The sequence below is a fragment of the Oryctolagus cuniculus genome, chromosome 7 (assembly GCF_051225735.1).
Source record: "Oryctolagus cuniculus isolate XC-2025 breed Fujian yellow rabbit chromosome 7, ASM5122573v1, whole genome shotgun sequence".
NCBI lineage: Eukaryota > Metazoa > Chordata > Mammalia > Lagomorpha > Leporidae > Oryctolagus > Oryctolagus cuniculus.
In genome coordinates this window covers 151,796,868-151,820,432 of record NC_142873.1, presented here as the reverse complement: position 1 = coordinate 151,820,432, position 23,565 = coordinate 151,796,868, and the positions used below count along the sequence as shown (strand labels likewise).

The window sequence follows — 23,565 nt, the reverse complement described above, 5'->3', positions numbered from 1 at the left end:
AGTAGACCAGCAGATGGAAGATCGCTCTCTGTCTCTCCCTTTCTTTTTAACTCTTTCAAATAAAACAAAATAAACTTTAAAGAAATAAAATGCAGGGGCTGGCGCTGTGGTGCAGTGGGTTGACGCCCTGGCCTGCAGTGCTGGCATCCCATAAGGGCGCTGGTTCGAGTCCTGGCTGCTCCACTTCCGATCCAGCTCTCTGCTGTGGCCTGGGAAAGCAGTGGAGGATGGGCCAAGTCCTTGGGCCGCTGCACCACTGTGGGAGATCCAGAAGCAGCTCCTGGCCCTGGCTTTGGATCGGCGCAGCTCCAGCCGTTGAGGCAAATTGGGGAGTGAACCAGCGGATGTAAGACTTTTCTCTCTCTCTCTCTCTCTGCCTCTCCTCTCTCTGTTTAACTCTGACATTCAAATAAAGTAAATAAATCTTTGAACAAAGAAGAGATAAAATGCAGACTCAGGCGTGCACCGGCTGGGCAGTTCAGGCGCTGCCTGCGGCCAGGCCCTGTTCCACGTCAGCGTGCCTGGCTTGAGCCCCCACTCCAGCTCCCTGCTAATGCACACCCCGGGGGGCAGCAGTGCCGCCGCAGCCCCCCACCCACACGGGAGGGACACCGAGGCTGAACTCCAGCTCCTGGCTTCAGCGCGGCCAACCCCGGGCTGGTGCAGGCATTTAGGGGAGGGAAGAGGAGGATGGGAAATCTCTCTCCACCTCTCTGCCTTTCAAGCAAAATGTGAACAAACAAACAAACAAACAAACACAGGGGCCAGCGCTGTGGCGCAGTGGCGCAGTGGGTTAAAGCCCTGGCCTGAAATGCTGACATCCCATGTGGGTGCCGGTTCAAGTCCCTCCACTTCCGATCCAGCTCTCTGCTGTGGCCTGGGAAAGCAGTGGAAGATGCCCAAGTGCTTGGATCCCTGCACCCAGGTGGGAGACCCGGAAGAAGCTCCTGGCTCCTGGCTCCTGGCTTCGGATCGGTGCAGCTCCGGCCATTGCAGCCATCTGGAGAGTGAACCAACCTCTCTCTCTCTGTCTCTATTTCTCTCTGTAACTCTTTCAAATAAATAAAAATAAATATTTAAACAAACAAATAAATAAATACCAACAAAACACGCTGATTGCAGACTCTGCCCTCGGACGGCCGTGGAAGGTCTGGGCTGGGGCTGGGCTGGGCTGGGGGACCCCCCTTTTACACAAACCACAGGCCTTTCCCTGCCAGGTGCTCCTGCCATTGGTCTAGCCTGGGCCCTCCGCCTGCATCCTCTGCTCATGCTGATTACTTCCAGGAGGAACAAGGTGGGGGGAGAGTCCTGGGGGGAGCACTGAGGTGGGGGTGTCCATGTGGCGCCGAGAGGTCCAAATCCAGTCCTGACAGTTGTGAGAGGGGAACTTTCCTAACCTGTGAAATGGGGACAACAGCGCCTGCCCCGGAGGTTATGTGATCAGGGATGACAGGTGCAAAGGCGCCGGGACAAAGCCCCACACGGCGCAGGGGACAGCTGGATAGGGGCTGCCCCTGCCAGGGAAATCCCTATGACCCCCCCCCTCCCCTCCCCTGCAGGCCAGGATGGGCCAGGACCTCTGTGTCCAGGGCAGGCGGGGCAAGCCACCCTGGGGAAGACGGGTCACTGCTCACCATCGAGGTCAGGTCCACGTTCTCCATCCGCCTGTCCTGCAGCTGCACGGGCTGCAGGCCGGCGACGCGCAGCTGCACGGAGGATGTGCGGTACACGAAGCTCAGCAGCCAGTCCCCCCTGAGGCGTGAAGGCCAGAGTGTGAGGTCAGCTCCGGGAAAGCGCGGGCCTGCCTGTCCCCGGGGTGGGGGTGGGGAGCCTGGTGGGCCTGGAGCTTCTGCAGGGCCCCTGATTGCCCGCGGGGAGGAAGCAGCTGCAGGGGACACCTGCAGCGGGCCCGGGCCGAGGGCTTCGCCCAGGCTCCCTGGGAGCACCAAGAGGCTGTGTGCTTCCCTCCCTGCTGGGTCCCTAGAACCCAGAGCGGAGTCTGGCCTGCAACGGAAGCCTACTGGGGCGAGAGGGGGATGAATGAATGCAGCTCTGCACAAGTGAGCTCCGCTCTGGTGAGGGAGGGGGGCTGGCTAGGGCTCCCTGGGAAAAGAAAGGCAGGGAGGGGGTCTGCTGTGCCACCACACCTGGCCCCTGGGTTTTCTTTCCGTAAGGGACACGGGGACAGTGCTACTTCCTCCACGGGGCTCCCAGAGGCTGTGCGAAAAGCTCAGGAAAGAGACTGCCTATGCAAAGACGGCTTCATGAAGGGACACAGTTTGGTACTGGTGGTCTTAACACCGCCCCGGCCCCTCCCACGGGGCGGGGACCGGAGAGAGCCTGCACCTCTGCTCTACAGAGACCTGGCTCAGGGTCTCATAAGATAATGGAAGACCAAGCTTATCAGCCCGAGGTTCTCGGCAGAACAGATGGGTTAGTAAGACGGGCTGCTTTCGTATGGTACACACGCAGTTTTAGTTCCTTCCCCCATCAAATACTGAAAATCCTCGCGCTCTGTGAACACGCCCAGTAGTCCACGCCTGGCACCTACGAGGTGCCACCCTTTCCCATCACGATCCCAGAAAGGAGGGACCGTGATTCCCAGTTTATAGGCAGGGGGACTGAGTGCCAGGGAAGTTCTTTGTCCAAGGCCACTTAAGAGGTAAACGCCTGAGGCAGGATTTTATGCCCAGACTGGCTGACAGCAACGCCCCTGTCCATTCATCCCTTTCTATTCTTGTCAAGCTGTTCTTCATTAAAAACACCCAAGCAATGTCTCTGCAACGCCCGTGCCCCAGGGCACATGGTCAGCAGCCCCTTTCAGTTCTTCTAGAGCTTTCTGTGCCTCTCTGGACGTAGGTGGATATGTTAGGTAGGAAAGTCAGTTATGAGCTTATGTGTGTGTGACATAAAGGCCTAAAGAGAAGACATCTATGTCCAATTCTCTAGGGGGTCCTGCCCACCCTTCCTCCTGTCTGATAACATTTGCATCCATAAAGTCCTTTGTTTCAGACTTTCTAGTGAGAAGTTTTTCTATTTACATCCAAAAAGCCCTTTGCTCCAAGAGGAGCAGAGGTGGGGAAGCAAGACCCATCTCCTTAAAAACCCCCGGCCTCAACCGGACTGCGCGCTCAGCCCTCTGCCTCTATGCTGAGTCGCCCGCCTGGTCTGGCCAGGTGTACTCTCTCCATCCAACCATGTAACCTCGCTCTCCCCTCCCCCCCAGTCCGAGCGACTGGGCACCCTCTCAGGCTCTGTCTGGAGAGGTGCCCATCCATCCTTACGGATGTCCCTTCCCTAATAAACCTTGCTATTTTACCTCCCACTACTCTCTGTCTCACACCTGAATTCTTTCTTGTGCGAAGACAAGAACCCTGCAATTTCTCCGGTAACAGATACACCCATGCAAACGTTTTCCCCTCCTAAATGGGATCATACTATTAACAAATTATTGCACTGGCTTTTCCCCTTAACTGTTCCCTATTTATGATCATTTTGGTTGCTTAACATTTTTAATGATAACGAAGCGGCCATGATCCCCTTCGTACACATGTCTGAGTATCTTGGATTGCAGGATCCTAGAAGTCAAAATGTGTAGACTCAGCAAATTGGCACTTCAAGATTCTGATGGAGGGACTGGCGCCGTGGCGCAGCAGGTGAAGCTGCCGCCTGTGACGCCTGCACCCCTGCTACTCCACTTCCCATCCAGCTCCCTGCTAGTGTGTCTGGGAAAGCAGGGGAAGGTGGCCCAAGTGCTTGGGTCCCTGCCACCTGTGCGGGGGACCCTGATGAAGCTCCTGGCTCCTGCCTGGCCCAGTCCTGGCCATTGCAGCCATCTGGGGGAGTGAACCAGAGGATGCAAGTTCCCTCTCTCTTTTTCTCTCTAACTCTTCCAAAATCAATAAATAAATCTTAACACAATTTTTGATAGATATCGCCAAGTATCTTACCAAACAGTCACTAAACCCAGCTGCCACCAAGAATGGGCGACACGGCTCGTTTTCCACATCTTCACCAACACCAAATGCTACTCACGTCTCAAACCTCTGACGAGCAGATTGGTAGGAAACAGGAACTCACAGATTTAAGTATGAAACCTGATGAGGCTGGACATCTTCCAAAAGCAAGCTCGTTATCTTATATGTACTCTATGAGTTTGTGCATAATTATCATTTGGTCATCTCCTTATTAGGTTGGATTTTTTTTTTTTTTTTTTGACAGGCAGAGTGGACAGAGAGAGAGAGAGATAGAGAGAAAGGTCTTGGTTCACCCTCCAATGGCCGCCGCAGCCGGTGCACCATGCTAATCCGAAGCCCGGAGCCAGGTGCTTCTCCTGGTTTCCCATGTGGGTGCAGGACCCAAGGACTTGGACCATCCTCTACTGCACTCCTGGGCCACAGCAAAGAGCTGGCCTGGAAGAGGGACAACCGGGACAGAATCCGGCGCCCTGACCGGAACTAGAACCTGGTGTGCCGGCGCCGCAAGGCGGAGGATTAGCCTACTGAGTCTCGGCGCCGGCCAGGTTGGATTTTTTAAAAAAGATTTATTATTTATTTGAAAGGCAGAGCAATGGAAAGAGAGAGAGAGAGAGAGAGAGAGAGAGAGAGAGAGAGAGAGAATCTTCCCACTGCTGGTTTACTCCCCAAATGGCCTGGGCCTGGGCCAGGTCTCCCATGTGGGTGCAGGGCCCAAGCACTTGGGCCATCTTCTGCCACTTTCCCAGGTGCATTAGCAGGGAGCTGGACTGGAAGTGGAGCAGTCGGGACTGGAATTGGCACAGTGTTACAAACAGTGGCATAACTTCCTGAGTCTCAATGCCAGCCTCTAGATTGGATTTATTGATTTGCATGGGCTGTTTATATAATATGGCTCTTTTGTCCCTTTTTTTTTTTTTTTTTAGGATTTACTTACTTATTTATTTGAAAGCCAGAGTTACAGAGAGGGAGAGGAGAGACAGGGAGAGAGCAAGATCTTCTGTCCACTGATTCACTCCCCAGATGGTCAGGGCTGGGCCAGTCTGAAGCCAGGAGCCAGGAGCTTCTTCTAGGTCTCCCACACAGGTGCAGGGGCCCAAGCACTTGGGCCAACCTCTGCTGCTCTCCCAGACGCATTAGCAGGGAGCTGGATCAGAAGTGGAGCAGCCAGGACTTGCTTGAACTGGTGCCCATGTGGGATGCCGGCACCAATGGCCCGCTGTGCTCCAGCACCAACCCCGTTCTTTGTCTTTTTTGTTTGTTTTTCCCCACCACATCCTGATTCTAAGAACTCAGCTCAGAGCGTGAGTGATGGAGCCACAGTCCCGGCTGAACTCCCGCGTCCTGGTTACCCTGCATCCGTGGCTGAAACCCATCTTTAGCTTCGCACTACTTAGTGATGAGACTGCTGCTAATCATCCAAACAACAAAGACCTTCCAAAAAAATCCCATTCGCCTTCGGTGGTTGCGCTGAGATAAAAACGGACGCTAATGAGCCTCATCTGGACATCCACTAATTGCTGGCAGGAGAGGGAAGCCAACAGATCAGCATCTGGCCTATGATTTTGCTGCATCCGATGCAAAGCTGTCACTAACTCATCCACGGGTCCTGGCGTGTCGCTCCTGTTGTGGACTCCTGACAAGTGAGACCCAAGAGGTCAAGTCCAGGAGGTGGGGGTTTTGGTCTGGGTCAGTGTCGGCAGAATGGAGGGAGGTGGGCACAGTGAGAAGATTAGAAAGGCCCCCTGCACCCAGCACACAGTGGGCACCCAGGGCAGACCTGCTGAACGAATGCAGTGTAAAAACTTGAGTATCTTTCAGAAACTCCCTCCTGGGGCCGGCGTTGTGGCACAGTGGGCTAAGCCTCCACCTGTGGCGCTGGCATCCCACAAGGGCACCGGTTCGAGTCCCAGCTGCTCCACTTCCGATCCAGCTCTCTGCTATGGCCTGAGAAAGCAGTGGAAGATGGCCCAAGTCCTTGGGCCCCTGCACCCACGTGAGAGACCCAGAAGAAGCTCCTGGCATCGGATCAGCTCAGCTCTGGCTGTTGTGGCCACGTGGGAAGTGAACCAGCAGATAAGACCTTTCTGTTTCTCTCTCTGCCTCTGTCTGTGATTCTTCCTCTCAAATAAATAATAAAATGGGATTAATAATACTGACACCATAGATGGTACTACACTTGATCTTAGCCAAAAGGCCGAGAAGCGATGACACCGTAGATGGTTACAACAATGGGGTCTCCCCGGTGGTAGGAGTGCAATGCTTGTTGCCATGGTCCAGACGTGGTTTGTCTCCCAAAGGTCCACGTGCTGGGGGGTGGGGCCCCGGCGTGGTGACGCTGGGAGGCAGTGTGGCCCGGGGGTCAGTCCTCAGATCACTGGGGGCGTGGCCCTGGTCACACTGGCTACAAAAGCCTGAGCCTGACCCCTGGGTCACTTCCTGCCTCCTGGGATGGAGATGTGAGCCCCTCCTGCTGCTTGCACTCCGTCACCTGCCACGGGGCCCTCGCCAGGGCCTGTGCCGCGTGGTTTGAATTTTTAGCCTCTGAAACTTTGAACTAATAATTTGCTTTTCTTGTTCTGTCTCACGTATGTGCTTATAGCAACAAAAACTGAGTAGTGCACTTATTACATGTGCCCCAGTCCTCACTGTCACATTATTATCACTTTAGGTTTCCTAAGCCACACTTCCAGGAGACGTGAGCTCCTGGCATCTGGTCTACCTCAGTATTCTCAGGCCCTGCACAAGGTCTCGGGCACACGCTCTGTGGGACACCTTTCAGGTGCTCCTAACCTCAGCCCCTGCTCCCCTTCTTTTTTTTTTTTAAGATTTATTTATTTATTTGAGAGGCAGACTTACAGACAGAGTGAGGGACAGACAGAAAGGTCTTCCAATTGCTGATTCAATCCCCAAATGGCCCCAACGGTAGGAGCTCAGCCGATCTGAAGCCAGGAGCCAGGAGCTTCTTCCGGGTCCCCTCACAGGTGCAGAGGCCCAAGCATCTGGGCCATCTTCTACTGCTTTCCTAGGCCACAGCAGAGAGCTAGATCAGAAGAGGAGCAGCCGGGACTTGAACCAGTGCCCATATGGGATGCCAGTACCGCAGGCAGAGGCTTAGCCCACTAGGCCACAGCGCCGACCCCTCTGCTCCCATTCTAAAAGAAATTCCTTGGCACTGGGACTCCAGCACTTGTCTCCTCTGCACTTGGCCCTTCCAGTGGTCTCCCTGCCGGCGCCCTGGCTTCAGCGGAAACCCAGGAGCTACCAGGCTCCCCGGACCTTGCTCCAGTCATGAGTCCGCCCAGAGCTCTGGTGCTGCCGTTCCTGCCGCCACAACCCAGCAGCACCTGCCGCCGTCCCAGCAAACCCTTCCCCGTATTTGGATTTTGATTGGCAGCCAACTTCCGGGGAAGCTGTGCGGTCATCTCCTGCTCTCTCTTTGTTGTCCTCCTACAATGAACTGCCCCACCTCATTATTTTTAAGCTCCAGACTTGATCTTCCGACCTGGGCTTAGAACAGCCCCTTTCCTGGGGGATGGGGTCAGAATCCTGCGTGTGCGCCACAGTCCACAAACCCGGGCCCCTTGTCCACAATCTCCGGGGCTCTCCTGTGTTCCAGAAGCCACGGTGTTTTGGATTCTTAGGAAGGTATCAAGGCCGGCACCATGGCTCACTAGGCTAATCCTCCGCCTTGCGGCGCCGGCACACCGGGTTCTAGTCCCAGTCGGGGCGCCGGATTCTGTCCCGGTTGCCCCTCTTCCAGGCCAGCTCTCTGCTGTGGCCAGGGAGTGCAGTGGAGGATGGCCCAAGTGCTTGGGCCCTGCACCCCATGGGAGACCAGGAGAAGCACCTGGCTCCTGCCATTGGATCAGCGTGGTGCGCCGGCCGCGGCGGCCTTTGGAGGGTGAACCAACAGCAAAAGGAAGACCTTTCTCTCTGTCTCTCTCTCTCTCACACTGTCCACTCTGCCTGTCAAAAAAAAAAAAAAAAAAAAAGAAAAAAAAAAAAAGAAGAAGGTGTCTGGCATGCAGCGTGTGTTTCATAAAATATTCCTGCGAGGTCTGGGGTGGTGCCCTGGCCACCGAGCCCATGAGCACAGTGAAGCCAGGTTCACTGTCGCCGCCCACTGGGTCACCTGCACTCAGCCTGGGGAGGAAGCCTTGGGATTTCAGAGCCTCTGGGGTTTTGCCGTCACTGACAAGCACTTGTGCACCTGCCTGCGGTCACCTGTTTTCGTGCCTCTCGGCTCTGCTGGACGCTGGATCTCAGGAGGCTGGGGTGGGCTCTCACCCTCTGTGGAGCCCCACCACAGTGCCTGGCACGAGCTCGGTGCTCACTAAGTCATGAATATCCCAGGTGACTGATGAGCCGGCGCTGTGGCACAGCAGGTAAAGCTGCCGCCTGCAGTGCTGGCATCCCATATGGACGCCGGTTCGAGTCCTGGCTGCTCCACTTGCCATCCAGCTCTCTGCTATGGCCCGGGAAAGCAGCAGAAGATGGCCCGATGCTTCTTGGGTCCCTGCATCCATGTGGGAGGCCCAGAAGAAGCTCCTGGCTTCTAGCTTCCGCCTGGCCCATTGGGGAGTGACACAGTGGATGGAGGATCTCTCCCTGCCCTGCCTTTGCCTCTGTTTCTCTGTAACTCTGCCTTATCAAATAGATAAATGAATTTTAAAGATAAATAAACAGTGGGTATCAGCCCCTGTCATCCACAGGAAATGTGCATTCCACGGGCAGCCCCAGGCAGTGCCACGGCAGTGATCCCTCTGTGTTGAAGGGGAAACTGAGGCAGCAGTAGGCCCCAGGTCTGTGTGGTTCTGGACCCCGGCTGTGGCCTTGTCTGTTGCTGACCAAGGGGCGTCTTATCAGGCCCGAAGGCTGCTCAGTGGCACTGGGGCTGTGGTCTTAGCTGAGACCCCCACAAATCCCCCTTCTCAAATCCCACACGAGGGGCTTCCTCTCCACCCCCACAGCTGTCAGCCTCTGTGGACCCCACCTCCTGCCGTCGCTCTGAGCTGCTCGTCTGTCACCTTGGCCCCTCCCCTTCCAGCACAGGGCTCCGAAAGCCAGGCCTCGGCCCCTGCAGCCCCTCCTTCCCCTGCCGACCAGGAGCACAGGAGCTCCTGAGTCTGTGCTCACAGACGCCTGCTCTGGGGCCTGGTCTGTCTTTCAAAGGTCTCAGTGTGTCACCTCGCCCAGCCAGCCTGCCACCCGGCACCCTGCGAGCTGGCCTGAGGCCCGTCTCAGCGACGCCATCCCAGGACTTCCTCCTGCTGTCAAGCATCCCCAGGGGATGGGTGCTTCCTAGGCCATAGGACCTTGCTCCTCGTGGTTCCTGGGATCTTCGGGGCCAGGGGCCAGGCCTCACATATGTGCCTGCGCACAGGGCCCGGGAACGCCAGGTGCTCAGCGGTGTCACAGAACTGCAGTAGCCCCCAGCCAGCTGTGCAGACCTGCAGTAGCCCCCAGCCAGCTGTGCAGACCTGCAGTAGCCCCCCTGCCAGCTGTGCACAGACCTGCAGTAGCCCCCCCTCCCTGAGCCAGCTGTGCACAGACCTGCAATAGCCCCCCCAGCCAGCTGTGCACAGACCTGCAGTAGCCCCCCAGCCAGCTGTGCACAGACCTGCAGTAGCCCCCCAGCCAGCTGTGCACAGACCTGCAGTAGCCCCCCCTCCCTGAGCCAGCTGTGCACAGACCTGCAGTAGCCCCCCCTCCCTGAGCCAGCTGTGCACAGACCTGCAATAGCCCCCCCAGCCAGCTGTGCACAGACCTGAAGTAGCCCCCCAGCCAGCTGTGCACAGACCTGCAGTAGCCCCGCCCCCCCAGCCAGCTGTGCAGAACTGCAGTAGCCCCCTCCCCCAGCCAGCTGTGCACAGACCTGCAGTAGCCCCCCTCCCCAAGCAGCTGTGCACAGACCTGCAGTAGCCCCCCTCCCCCAGCCAGCTGTGCACAGACCTGCAGTAGCCATTGACGATCCTCCCCGACACCACCTTCCGGAAAGGCTCCCAGTGCCGAGCCTCTCCCTCCACCGGCGCCCCCAGCAGGACCACGTCCTCGACGATGCCCTGGCAATCTGGTGAGAGACCCCAAAACGTCTGTCAGTGACCTGGCCACAGACGCTCCAACAGAGGAGGAGGTGAACGTCATACACATGAGAACATGGACACACATGCACACGGAACACAGGAACACAAGCACACGGGACACACACATGCATCCGGGAACACAGACACACATGTACATGAGAACACACATGTACACAGAACATGGACATACATGCACACAGAGCATGCACACAGGAACACAGGCACATGGGACACAGACACACATGCATCCGGGAACACAGACACACATGTACATGAGAACACACACGTACACAGAACATGGACATGCATGCACACAGGAACACAGACACACATGTACACAGCACGTGGACACACACACACATGGAGCATACACACACACATGGGAACACAGGCATGCATGCACACAGGGACACGGCACACACGCACACTGCACAGTACCGAGTCCCAGACCCTGTGTGCCTGTTCTGTTCCCCTACAGCAGCCCGGCTGCCGCTGTAGAGCTGAGGGAAAACCAAATTCCTGAGCAAGATCGCACGGCTAACAAGCGACTCGGCCCGAGGCAGGACCCAGGCCTCTCCGCCAGCCACGCGGCTCACACGAGCTGTGGCCGTGGCCGAGACGCCTTCCTTTAGACAGACTTCTGAACCAGGTGGCGTCATGCTCATTGGAGCGGAGGCACCGCCACCGGCCTCTGCTACAGCCTCCCCGGCTCTGTGCAGCCCGGCGGGGACAGGTGGGTCCCAGGGGCGAGAGCGCACTGACCTGCTGGGTCAGGAACAGTTCCGGCCGGACTGCGGACCAGGGCCCTTGCGGGATGGGAAAGCGGCACCCGGTGGAAACCAAACGGGCCCCACCTGGGCCTACAGACGGCGCTTTGAGAGCTGTTGTCTCTGGCTCAAATCAATGAACGAGAGGCTCACGCACCTCCTGCCCCAGCACCGTCCCCCACCTTGGCTTTTCCTCCTGGTCACGCATGTTTCTTTCTTGTTTGCCTCCTCCGTTCTCGGGGACTTGAGCCGAGTGGCTTCACCCCTCCAAACCTAGTGGAGGACGAGGACAGCAGCCTTGCGGGGTTGCTGTGAGGACTGTCCCAGTGGGAGATCGTCACAGAGAGCAGCGAGGCTCAGAGAGGGGCTGGGACCTGCCCAAGGTCACACAGCAGAATGAAGCTGGGAGCAGAACCCAGACTATACAGAGAGCCGAGGGTTCCAGGGCCGTTCTCTCTGCTGCTGTAACGCCACGCACGGCGAGCAGGGGAGGGTCCTCGCTGCTCCCAGGGTGCCCCAGGGCTGTGGACCAGGGCCAACCCCGGCCAGCAAGAAGCCTGCCTCCCTCAGGAGCTGCGCAGCCTTAGAGCCCAAGCCTGGAGGGCGGGGACCCCTTGTGGCCAACAGTGGTAACAGCTGCCATTCCGGAGCAACCGTGAAAGCTGTGAGCAGAAGCAGGATGGTAGCTGCCTGTGACCTTGACCTGAGGTGAGGCGTGGACCCTCACACCATAGCCCCAAGTGCACCAAGCCGCGTCTGGTTGGGCAGTGAGCTCTCTGAAGCTGCCCTGCACGCCTCCCCCTCGGCTCCCTCCCAGCACTGCCACCTTGCGATGCACTCGGGTATTTTAAGGGGGGTTTGCACGGCCTGGCAGCAAGGCTGGACAGAAGCTGCGCGGTGGGCTCCTAGCAATGTATGGGTGTTAGCTGCAGGACGCCAGCGGGAATCACCTAGGCCCGCCCATGGTGGGATGGGCAAGTGGGCTTGAGGGCGGAGCCCACCGCCCCCCTACCCGACTCTTCCTGGAGATGGGATGGTCTGGGATGGGACACGCTGGCTGCTGCAGCAGCTGCTGCAAAGGGAAAAAAGCCAACATCCACTGCTGGTGCCAAGCCTTGTAATACCAGGCTCTTTCAAGCATCTAGGCCAAAGACAGGAAGTCCCCGTGCTGGAACCACGTTTAGCGCCAGGCGGCCCCTTCAGATCGTCACGAGGACCTGGTGCACACGACCAGCAGAGGCTGGAGCGTGACGGCTTCACAACCACCCATGGGGGAAGACCTCAGGGTCTCTCGGCTCGGGGGCGCTGAGTTTGCTGGGACTTGTTGGGTGTACACCTCCGGCGCCACCGGCGGTTCTTCTCCCGGGTTTTTAAGGTACTGAGATAGCCCTCTGGCTTTTCTCAGACTTGGAGCTTTCACGTGGAAGAGGCCAGGGGTCATCTTCAAGCTCAGGGGTCGGAGATGCACCGGCTTTCCTCCTTCCACTGTGAGAACTGGCGGCTCCCTGAGCAGGCTCCAGGTCGCCAGCGGCTAGACAGGAACAGCTGTGTCGGCCAGGTTTGCACCCTCTGCTTGGGAGCTGCCATTCACACACGCGGGTAAAAACGGTTCCTTCCAGCACTGTCTTTGCTCTGCTTCTTATCTTTATTCTTTTTAAAAATATTTATTTATTTATTTGACAGGCAGAGTTAGAGAGAGAGAGAGAGAGAGAGAGCGCTTCCATCCACCGGTTCACTCCCCAAATGGCCACAACAGCTGGGGCTGGGCCAGGCCAAATCCAGGAGCCAGGAGCTTCATCGGGTCTCGGCTACGTGGGTGCAGGGGCCCAAGCCTGTGGGCCATCTTCTGCTGCTTTCCCAGGCCATTAGTGGGGAGCTGGACTGGAAGTGGAGCAGCCGGGACTGAAATGGGCGCCCATATGGGATGCCACCAGCGTTGCAGGGGGCGGCTTTACTGGCTACACCAGAACTCCGGTCCCTATCCTCCATGTTTTTGGTAAAGCTTTCTTTTTCTATTCATGCTGGGCAACCATTTCTCTTCTGTGACACGGGTTTGTTGCCACAGTCCTCCTCTGTCTTCCCCCTTCTCTCCCACAGGCTCGAGTTTCAAAGTGGCGTTGTTGGCATCGCCACCCTCAGCCAAGGTGATGGCAGCAGAGCCATCTTCTTCACCTGTCCCCTCAATGCCCGCCTCGTGACGCTGTCCATCTTCACCCCGGCCCGCCACACCTGTGTCACCTACTCTGCAGGGACGAGTGGCTGCGCAGAAGCAAAGCTGCCTGAACCTGCAGGTTTCCGAAGGTTGAGGGGACGGAGGGTCTCCGGTCACCTCTGCGACTTCTTGTAAGCCTCCCTTCCACTCAGCGAACCTTCACTGTCTCCATTCCCGGACAAGCGACCTCCTCCGGCTGGAGCTGAGCTTTGTGGCTGGCCAGCCGCTTCGCTAGACCCTGGGACAGCTGTGTGGGGTGGGGGTGGGGCCGCGGGAAGGGACGGGGGCGCCGGGGCAGCAGCCTGGGCTCCTTATCTATTCCTAACACAAGAGCCAGAGCGGTCTGAGTCCGGGGCGCGCGGCGTGTCCCCAGGGTGATGGAAATATGCTCCAGAGGTGGCTCCCGGCGAGAGCTGGCCCAGCTCCGTCCACTCAGGAGGAGTCCCCCACGCCTGCACTTCCAGCGGGTGGATCTGTGGTCTGCAAATCCCCTGCGGGGCAGTGGGGTCGTGTCACTCCCGAGCTCAAAAGCCCTCCCGTGGGAGCCCCCTCGCACGGAGTGGAAGTCAAAGCCCGTCACTCACTGGGCTCCAGCCAGCCCGGCCTGGCTGCCCCCTCTTGCAGCTGCTCCTCCCTGCACCTGCCAGGGCCCCGCCCCCTACCTGCTTGCTTTTCTCCAGAGCACTTGCCAGTCGCGGATGTACCCCCTGCTCTGCTCCCAAACAGACTGCTAGTCCGTGCCCCCTGGAATGCAAGACGCACAGGGCTGGACCGTCCCTGGAGCGTGCTCTCAGGTCCCCAGTGCCCAGGACGGCACAAGCCTCCACGGGCAGGGTCCTCACGTCTGTCCTTTTCTGGTTTCTGCCCCTTCTGCCCAGCAGTGATAATCAGGGCCTCTGAAGCCCGGAGCAAAGCGAAGGCGAGCAGGTGCACAGAAGCACTGCCCCGCCCTTCTCAGCTCCTCCACCGCTGCCCCCTACAGTCCCGTTCTGGGGGGCCGATACCCCCGAGAGTGATGGCAGCGTTCAGGGTTAGAATAATGAGTGGGCCTTCCGGTACCAGTCTCTTCCCCACCCCAGCCTCGGACAATGTGATCCCAAGGCCCCCAGGGTGGGGGGGTTCCCAAGAAGCACCCAACGCTGGCTGTTTACTGAATCCTACAGAGAGAAGGCCAGGGTGATGGCTCACGTGGTGGGGTCCCTGCACCCCCATGGGGGAGAGCTGGACGAGTTCTTGGCTTGTGGCTTGGGCCTGGTTCAGCCCCAGCTGTTGAGGGCAGTTCGGGAGTGAACCTGTCTATCTCTCGCTGTGTCTCTAACAAAAACACTGAAAGGCACAGAAGAAGGCTCAGGGTATCCAGCAGACCTCTTGGCTGACTCCCGGCGTGGCTCAGGGCCCCCATCGCTAGGGGCAAAGACACAGGGCGAGTTACGGCCACACAGTGCAGTGCAGTGGACGCTCCTGGGCTCACCATCTGCTGCCAGGGTCTCCAGGCTGTGCGCAATGCGGCCGAGATGCGTAGAATTCCTGGATTCACAGGGACGTTTGATCATCCCGTGTTTCCCTGTTAGCAGACGCTGGAAGTCTGACTCCTACAGCGTGTGCTCTGTGGAGAAGCGGGTGGGGCCGCCACCTGTGGCATCTGCATCTCATATGGGCACCGGTTTGTGTCCCAGCTGCCCCACCTCTGATCCAGCTCCCTGATAATGGCCTGGGAAAGCAGCAGAGGATGGTCCAAGTGCTTGGGCCCCTGCCACCCACATGGGAGACCCAGCTGACGCTCCTGGTTCCTGGCTTTGGCCTCGCCCAGACCTGGTCATTACAGCCATCTGGAGAGTGAATCAGTGGACAGAAAATCTTTCTCTCTCTGTAACTCTTTCAAATAAATACATAAGTCTTTACTTATTTATTTTAGGATTTATTGGAGAGGCAGAGTTAGAGTTAGAGAGAGATTGAGAGAGTCTTTCATTTGCTGGTTCACTCCCCAGATGGCCACAATGGCTGGAGCTGTGCTGATCTGAAGCCAGGAGCCAGGAGCTTCTTCCAGATCTCCCATGTGGGTACAGGGGCCCAAGGACTTGGGCCATCTCCCACTGCTTCCCAGGCCACAGCAGAGAGCTGGATGGGAAGTGGAGCAGCTGGGACTTGAATTAGTGCCCATATGGGATGCTGGCACTATAGGCGGAGGCTTGGCCTGGTACGCCACAGCGCTGTACACCCCACCCCCCATAAATCTTTAAACAAGAAAAAAAAAGCAAGGGTCACACACTCAGTGAGGTTGGGAGCCACCCGTCACCTGGAAATGGTCTGACCTTTGGCACTAGAAACCTGGCCTGCACCCTCATTTTGCCAGAGTATGAACGGATGCGGTCAGCTCTTCATTGACGAGGGGCTCGGCTTCCTCCTCTGTTGACTGCCAAGGGCAAGGGCACAGTTGTGTGGTCAGGGCTGTGTGAGGCGTGCTGGCCAGTGGGGGCTGCTCCAGACCACCCACTCGGCAGTCACGTGGAAGAGGTGTGTGCAGAACACTGGGCAGGCAGCTGCTCACGCAGACACTACTCTGGGAGCCCAGCAGCGGTCGGGGTGGGGGTGGGGTGCCCAGAGGGGGTGGCAGTGACCACAGCCACCTTCCCCGTTACAGCGGAGAGGAGAGCCTCCACAAGGAAACAGCCCAAGAGCTGCAAACGACGGTTAAACACTTCCTCATCTACTCGCTTGGTTTAAAACAATTTGATTTAGGAGCCAGCATTGTGGCACGCTGGGTTAAGCCTCCGCCTGCAATGCCTGTATCCCATGTGGGCACTGGTTCCAGTCCCAGGTGCTCCAATTCCAATCCAGCTCTCTGCTAATGTGCCTGGGCTGAGCAGCGGGAGATGGCCCACATGCTGGGCCCCCGCACCCACGTGGGAGACCCTGATGGAGTTCCAGGCTCCTGGCTTCGACCTGGCCCAGCTCTGGCCATTGCAGCCATTTAGGGGTGAACCACTGGATGGAACAGTTCCCTCTCCCTCTCTCTCAACAGATACATAAATCTTTAACATTTCAAAAATTTATGTGAGAGACAGAAATGTCCCATCTGTGGCTGACTCCCCAAATGCTTTCAACAGGCAGGAGCCGGAGGTGCAATCCAGTTCTCCCAGAAGGGTGGCAGGCAGCCAATCGCTGGAGCCGTGTCGGCTGCCTCCCAGGAGCTGTCCGAGCAGGAAGCTGGAGGCAGGAGCTGCAGCCCGGAATCAAACCCAAGTGTGCTAATGCGGGACGCAGGTGTCTCAGTTGGTGTCTTTACCACCAAGATAAATGCCTGTGTCGGCTTTCCAACGCTAGTGTGGTAAAACACACACAATTACATCCTCTCTTAGTGCACAGGCATCTCTCTCGTGCAGGCATCTTGGCAACATTTATCCGCCGGAATGTGGGTAGATCCATTCGTCGGAAAGCCGCTCCTATGAATCTGGCTTGCCATGCTTTACCTGGGACTCCTGGGACGGCGGGTCTATCCCACCGGGCACGCCCAGCAGCCTGGGGTCTCCTCTGCTTTTCCCCACACGTGGTGAGCTGGGCACAGCCCCCCACGCCCACCCCTAGAGCCAACTTCAGCTTGCATGCCAGCCTTGGTGTTGAAAACTGTGGATGAGCTGAGTTTTTGCAAAACGGTACACCCTTCAGATGTGCCCAGGGGGCCCAGCGATTCAAAAGCATCTCACAGACATCCTGCAGGGAGGGCCCAGGGAAGAGCCACGCGGAGCCCCACCTCTGTCACCATGCCCTTCCCCGCAGAGCCAGGCAGGGCTGGGAGCAGCCTCCTGTGGGAGTCACGTGGCCGGCCCCGCGACCGCTTGCACTCCCCCATGCCCCTCACGTCGTCGGCATCGGTCACGAGATCCTCCAGGGATGGAGCAACAGGAAGGAGGGCGGCTCTCCTGCCTCCTGCAGGGGCTCGTGTGTGCAGCGAGAGATAAGGCAGGACGCTAAGGAGAGGAGTTATCTCCCGACCGCAGGCGCAGGAAACCGACTTTGGTGGAAATGATGAGCATGGCACCTGCGCCACCGCGGCTCAGCGCGAAGATGCACGCACAGCGACGGCACAGAGGGAAGCCACAACAGTGCAGTGGGACAGCGGGGGTTGAAAGGGGGCTCTGACCGCAGCCCGAGGTCTGGGGATGAAGCCTTGGGGGCTCACTGCAGCTCCGCGGAGGAGAAATGCATCACAGGGAGGCGGAAGCACCGGCATGATTTTCAGCCCAAGGGACTGGGCCCGGGGTGTGTGAGTGCGAGAGACCCCGCCTCAGTCATCTTGCAGCCGGCATGGGCGGCAGGGCTGCTAACTTCAGAGGGACAGGGAGCGGCACTGAGAGAGATTCTGCCGCGACGCAGTTTTTAAAACGTAGTTCTGGGGTTGCATTCCTTGGCCCTCTTCTCTAACCGCCCCTTCATCATCGCAACCCACACGGGACAGGCTCAGGACACCGCGCTTTGCACACCTGCTCTTCTGGCAGGGAGGCCCGAGGGTCACAGCGGCTCCCTTCCCTGGGAGACCTCGCCGCAGAGGCAGTAAGCAGCCTGTCCAGGGCCACACGGCACGTGGCAGGGGATTTGCTTATCCCTACATCTTCCCTCCCATTCTCTGGTTCCACTTCCCTTTAAACATCCCTCTCTTCTCTTCCTTTTAAAGATTTATTTATGGGGCCGGTGCTGTGGCACAGCAGGTAGAGCTGCCGCCTGCAACGCTGGCTTCCCATATGAGCACGAGTTCCAGCCCCGGCTGCTCCACTTCTGATCCAGCTCCCTGCTAATGCACCTGGGAAAGCAGTGGAAGATGGCCCAAGTGCTTGGGCCCCTGCACCCATGGGGGAGACCCTGAGGAAGCTCCTGGCTCCTGGTTTTGGATCAGCTCAGCTTCGGCGGTTGAGACCATCTGGGGAGTGAGCCAGCAGATGGAAGACCTCTCTCTCTGTCTCTCCCCTTCTCTCTTCGCAACTCTGCCTTTCAAATCAATAAATCTAAATAAATTAATAATCTAAAGCATTATTTGTAAGCAATCCTCTTTTTTGCCTTTTAAGATTTTTATGGTTGTAGTTCTGCAATGTAATACTTTGTACCTTAAGGTACAACATATCTACCTTAAGACTTACATTCCTTGAATCTCAGGAATCAACCTGGAAAATTCTCAGCCATTTTTTCGTATCTCTCCTCTGTCATCTCCTGTTGGGATCTACAGCAGGCAGCTGTCGAACCCTGGCTTCTGCTTCCCGCTTGTCCCTCACTTCTCTCTCCGCCATGCGTCACAGTAGCCCTTTCACACGATCTGGGTTCTCTCTCCTTCTGTGTCCAGTATGCTGTCTAACTCACCCAGGAAGGCTTTCATCGCAATGACTTTTTTAATTTTTAGATTTTTTTTAACTTTAACAGATTCAATACAGTTCAGATACAATTCTTACAATGCTTTTCCCTCCCTCCCATTCTCCCCCTTCTTTTATTTCAAGATTTATATATTTATTTAAAAGGCACAGTTACAGAGAAAGACAGAGAGAGAGAAGGAGAGACAGAGATCTTGCATCTGTTGGTTCACTACCCAAATGACTGCAATGGACCAGGGCTGGGCCAGGCTGAGGCCAGGAGCCTGGAACTTCGTCCGGGTCTCCCATGGGTGGTAGGGACCCAAGTACTTGAGCCATCATTGCTGCTCCCAGGATCTATGTTAGCAGGACGCTGGAATCAGAAGTTGGGACTCGAACCCGGGCACTCTTATATGGGACAGAGGCATCCCAAGCGACTTCTTAACCACTGTGCCAAAGGCTTGCCCTGTACTGTTTTTGTTGTTAATTAATTTTTATAAGATTAATTAATTAATTTATTTATTTATTTATTTTTTTTTTGACAGGCAGAGTGGACAGTGAGAGAGAGAGACAGAGAGAAAGGTCTTCCTTTGCCGTTGGTTCACCCTCCAATGGCTGCCGCGGCCGGCGCACCGCGCTGATCCGATGGCAGGAGCCAGGAGCCAGGTGCTTTTCCTGGTCTCCCATGGGGTGCAGGGCCCAAGCACCTGGGCCATCCTCCACTGCACTCCCGGGCCACAGCAGAGAGCTGGCCTGGAAGAGGGGCAACCGGGACAGAATCCGGCGCCCCGACTGGGACTAGAACCCGGTGTGCCGGCGCCGCTAGGCAGAGGATTAGCCTAGTGAGCCGCGGCGCCGGCCCTAATTTATTTGTTTTAAAGTCAAAGTTACACAGAGAGAAGAGAAGAGAAGAGAAAAGAAGAGAAGAGAAGAGAAGAGAAGAGGCAGAGAGAAAGAGAGGTCTTCTATCTGCTAGTTCACTCCCCAACTGGCTGCAACTGCTGGAGCTGTGCTGATCCGAAGCCAGGAGCTTCTTCCAGGTCTCCCACGCGGGTGCAGGGGCCCAAGGACCTGGGCCATCTTCTACTGCTTTCCCAGGCCACAGCAGAGAGCTGGATTGGAAGTGGAGCAGCCGGGACTTGAATTGGCGCCCATGTGGGATGCTGGCACCACAGACAGAGGCTTTACCTGCTATGCCACAGTGCCAGCCCTATTAATTAATTTTTGAAAGGCAGAGTGATAGAGAGGGAGAAAGAGATACATAGATTAATTGATCAATCGATCGCTCGATTATCTTCCATTCCCTGGTTCACTCCTTAAATGACTGCAATGGCCAGGGCTGGTCCAGGACCAAGTCAGGAGCCCAGAACTCCACCTGGCAGCAGGGGCCCGAGCACTCGGGTCGTCGTCTGCTGCCCTCCCAGGTGCATTAGCAGGGAGCTGGATGGGAAACGAAGCAGCCAGGACTGGAAGCAGCGCTCCGATGTGGGATACTGGCGCCACAAGTGCCGGCTTCAGCCGCTGTGCCAGCCCCAATCTGTTTACTTTGTACTATTCCTGTTACTTATGACAAGCTGCACCAAGGTGCTATCTCAGGGAAAATTTCCCGTTAGAATAATCCGTGTATGCCGAGACCAGGAGTCGATACAGAAGTAGGGACGAGGGGCCTCTCTGGTAAGGGGCAGTGATGTCAGCCACGATACTACAGGAGCCCAGTGAGTGATCCCACCTCCCGGTGTCCGCGGCTACGGGTCACGTGGCTCAGCGTGTCTGAGTCCACGTGGCTCCTGGTGGTCTCAGGACCAGAGCGTCAGGATTGCTTCCTGGTGGCCCAGCTGTTGTGAAACCGGTCACGGACCCACTTAGGCTGGGAGCTACTCCAGGTGCAGTGTGACTTCTGGCTGCTCCCCGGCCGCTGCCTGGAGCTGCAGCACCCTGCACCATACTCCTGAAGCCAACGGCACAGCCGCGGCTGGGGAGGGGCCCCCAGGACACAGAGCTCCCGGAGAAGGCTGCGGGCGATGGGGCTTCATGGCCAGCTCCTGCATGAGCAGCCCCGGCGAGCTGTACAGCCCCAGATGGCGGAGCGGCTGAGACCCGGCGGCAGCTGGCACCTTTGAACGTCCCCGTGGACCTGCGTGGGTGTCCAGGTTACGCCTTGGCATAGGCTACTGCCTCGAAGCCCAGGGAGGACAGAATCCCATCGTGAGTCTGCTCCCGGCTCTTCCTCGTCCCCTACGATAAGGAGATGCAAATCACCCACCTGGGGAGACCCCATGGACTGCAGAAAGCTCACCCCAGGAACCAGTGCAGTTCCACGTGTGCGTCTTGGGGTGTGGACAGCTCCTGCCCTGCTCCCCTGCAGGCATATGGCAAGTCACCCCGACTAAGGAGGGACTGCTGTGTGTACAAGGTTAAGCCTCTGCCTGCAGCACTGGCATCCCATGTGGGTGCCGGTTCGTTCCGGGCTGCTCCACTTCTGATCCAGCTCCCTGCTATGGCCTGGGAAAGCCACGGAAGATGCCCCAAGTGCTTGGGCCCCTGCACCTGCGTGAGAGACCTGGAAGAAACTCCTGACTCCTGGCTCCGGATCCACTCACCTCTGGTGGTTGTGGTCAACTGGGGAGTGAACCAGTGGATGGGAGACCTCTCTGCCTCTCCCTCTCTCTGTCTGTAACTCTGCCTCTCAAATAAAAAAAAAATTTTTTTTAAAAGATGATGGCCCAAGTGCTCAGGCCCCTGCACCCACATAGGAGACCTGGAAGAAGCTGCTGGCTCTTGGCTTTGGCCTGGCCCAGTCCCAGCTGTTGTAGCCATTGTGGGGTGAACCAGCAGATGGAAGATCTGCCTCTCCTTCTCTCTCTGTGTCTCTGCCTTTCAAATAAATAAATAAATCTTTAGGGGAAAAAATGGCAGTGCTGCTCCAAACATGGCACAGCAGCTGCCAGCCCCTGCCTGCCCGGCTTGCCCGTGGCTTCCCTGCAGCCTGTTCCAATGCCTAGCTCTGCTCTCTGTGTGTTCTGGTGAATTCTTTCTCCTCGGCCTCCATCGGCTGCTTCCCACGACAGTAATGGAATCAGCTTTCTACTTCTTTGTCTTTTTTAAAGTAAGAAAATCCTTGAGTAGACTGTTTCTCCCCGTCTTGGATCTGGGAAGGCTGTCATGGAAACCATGGCTTATTTCCGGCAACGGCCGCTGGGGGGCGCACCTGCGCTCGGGCAGGCGAGAGGTCACCTCCCGGAGCATTGGAGCTGGGAAGCACCCGGCTGCGGGGGAGGCCCTCCCCTCCCCCAGGATGACGCCTGCCAACACCCGTCCCGGGCACTGAGGAGCAGCCCTTCTCCCTGGAGCCTAACACGTGCTGATCCAGGGAGATGAAAACAAGAATGCAGTCGGTGGCACGGACGCTTCTCAGGAAGTAGCAGCGGCTGCAGAAGCCCCAAGGAGAGGCACGGCAGACCCCTCCCCTTGTGGACACTCACTGTGGGCTGGGCTGGGAAGCCCGTGCCCTCTGGAGGCTGCCGCGAAGGGGCGCTGTGGCAACCACGGGAGCTCCGGGGGGTCTCCAGAGGGTGGGGGGTGGTCTCTAGATTGGGGCCCTCCCCCCGAAACTTCCAGAAATGCCTTCTGCTTGGAGCGTTGCAAGTGGCAGGCAGACCATACCCCAGGGCACCTGCTGCCGTGGCCCTAACTGGCTGAACAGATACAGATCTCCAAGGGGCAGCAGAAAGAACCCAGGGTGTGGGACGGGTGCAGGGCCCTCCCTTGCGACTGTTGCTTATGAGCTGTGTGACCCCGAACAGATCCCTTGAGCTCTCTGAGCCTGTTCTCTGGAACAACGGAGACAGTGACCACGCGCCTCCCTCCTGCCCACATCCAAGCTGGGGAAGGGGTGCGAGGGGCAAGAGGTGTCCAGCTGTAGGGAGGGCGGGGCCCACATGTAGGGGCTGTGTGCACAGTCTCCTGGCCTCGTGGGGACGGAGTCTGCCTGTGGCTGTGCCCTGCCAGGGTACCCGGGTGATGTCTGCTGGCTCGTGGGCAAACATGAAGGTGCCTCTGGAGTTGGAGGGAGGGTGGGATTCAAGGGTAAGAAGGTTTTGAACACCACGTGTGGGTTTTCCCGTAACCTGTGTTTTCCAGAAACTCACTGAACAGCAGGTCAAACTCTGCCTCCAGGTGTCTGCTCTCCTGTTCATCTCTCACCAGAGCTCCTGGCGGAAACTATGGTGCAGGGCGGGGCGGGGCGGGGCGTGGGTGTGGAGCCTTGTGGTTAAGACGCCCGTGCCCCTGAGTCGCTGTCGGGCTGCCCCTGACTCCAGCTCCCCGCGGGTGCAGTGGTCATGGCTCCAGGATCTCCTGGGACATCTGCATCACATTCCTGGTGCTCCTGGCTTTGGCCCCGGCCCAGCCTTGGCCGCTGTGGGCGTCTAGGGAGTGGATGAGAGCTCCGTGCTCTCAAGGAGGGAAGTAAATAAAAGAGACCGTGGCTCGGGTCCCTGGTCCTCCCTGGGCAGTCACCTCCCTGCGCCTCTGGATCACGGGTGCTGCAGGCCCCAGAGCTCAGGCCTCCTGCCTGCCTCGCAGCCTCTCGGGATTCACCTGTTCTTCTACACCTGGCCCCTCCTCCAGAAGCCTTCCTTGCCTTCCTGTCCTCCCGCTGCAGCCCTCCCTGTGCACTGGGACCGTTATCACTGCTGGTGAGGCTGGCGTGTTCCTTTCTAACGAGGTGGTCAGCCCTTTGAGGGAGGGCAGCAAGCTTGTGTCCACAGAGACAGCGTAAGAGAAAGGTTAGAGTCAGAGCAGCTGGGTTAGAATCCCTTGGGCAAGTTACCCAACCTCCCCGGGCTGTGGGGTCTCCATCTTTGAAAAGGGCAAGTGCAGCACCTGTTTCCGGGTCTAAGGCTGGCCACACCTTGCAAGGTGCTGGGAGGGAGCAGGAGCTGGCTTCTGTTCTTGCCGGGCACACAGCACGCACCCAGCACACACCCGCTTCCCACTGATACAACACATACAACAGAATACAGATAGATACAACAGAAGCGCCTGCTCACTCATAAAACGCCAAGCCACCCCAAGCAAAACCCAGCCTGAGAGCTGTCGCCTAATGAAGCCGTCAGAGTGCCCAGCTGTGCACCGGCGTCGGGGAGCTGACCACCCAGGAAGGCCCGCAGCAGCCCTCCCGCTGCCACC

At 57.6% G+C, this 23,565-nt stretch overlaps 1 protein-coding gene and 1 pseudogene across 14 annotated transcripts in view; both read right to left on the bottom strand.

The window, feature by feature from the left end:
• Positions 1 to 23,565, bottom strand: part of TMCO4 (transmembrane and coiled-coil domains 4) — a 106,593-nt gene that overhangs the window by 2,644 nt on the left and 80,384 nt on the right. For 7 of the 14 annotated variants that reach the window (XM_089301407.1, XM_089301412.1, XM_089301409.1 and 4 more), the window contains 3 exons: positions 9,930 to 10,047; positions 6,834 to 7,017; positions 1,635 to 1,752 (listed from right to left, as the gene is read on the bottom strand). In XM_089301407.1, coding sequence (XP_089157533.1) covers positions 1,635 to 1,752; positions 6,834 to 7,017; positions 9,930 to 10,047 — 420 coding nt within the window. Of the gene's footprint in view, positions 1 to 12; positions 1,421 to 1,634; positions 1,753 to 6,833; positions 7,018 to 9,929; positions 10,048 to 23,565 lie in introns of those variants that run through there. The other 7 variants (XR_016211249.1, XM_002716055.6, XM_089301415.1 and 4 more) reach the window with 4 other exon arrangements.
• LOC127493766 (U2 spliceosomal RNA) lies at positions 6,034 to 6,183 on the bottom strand (annotated as a pseudogene).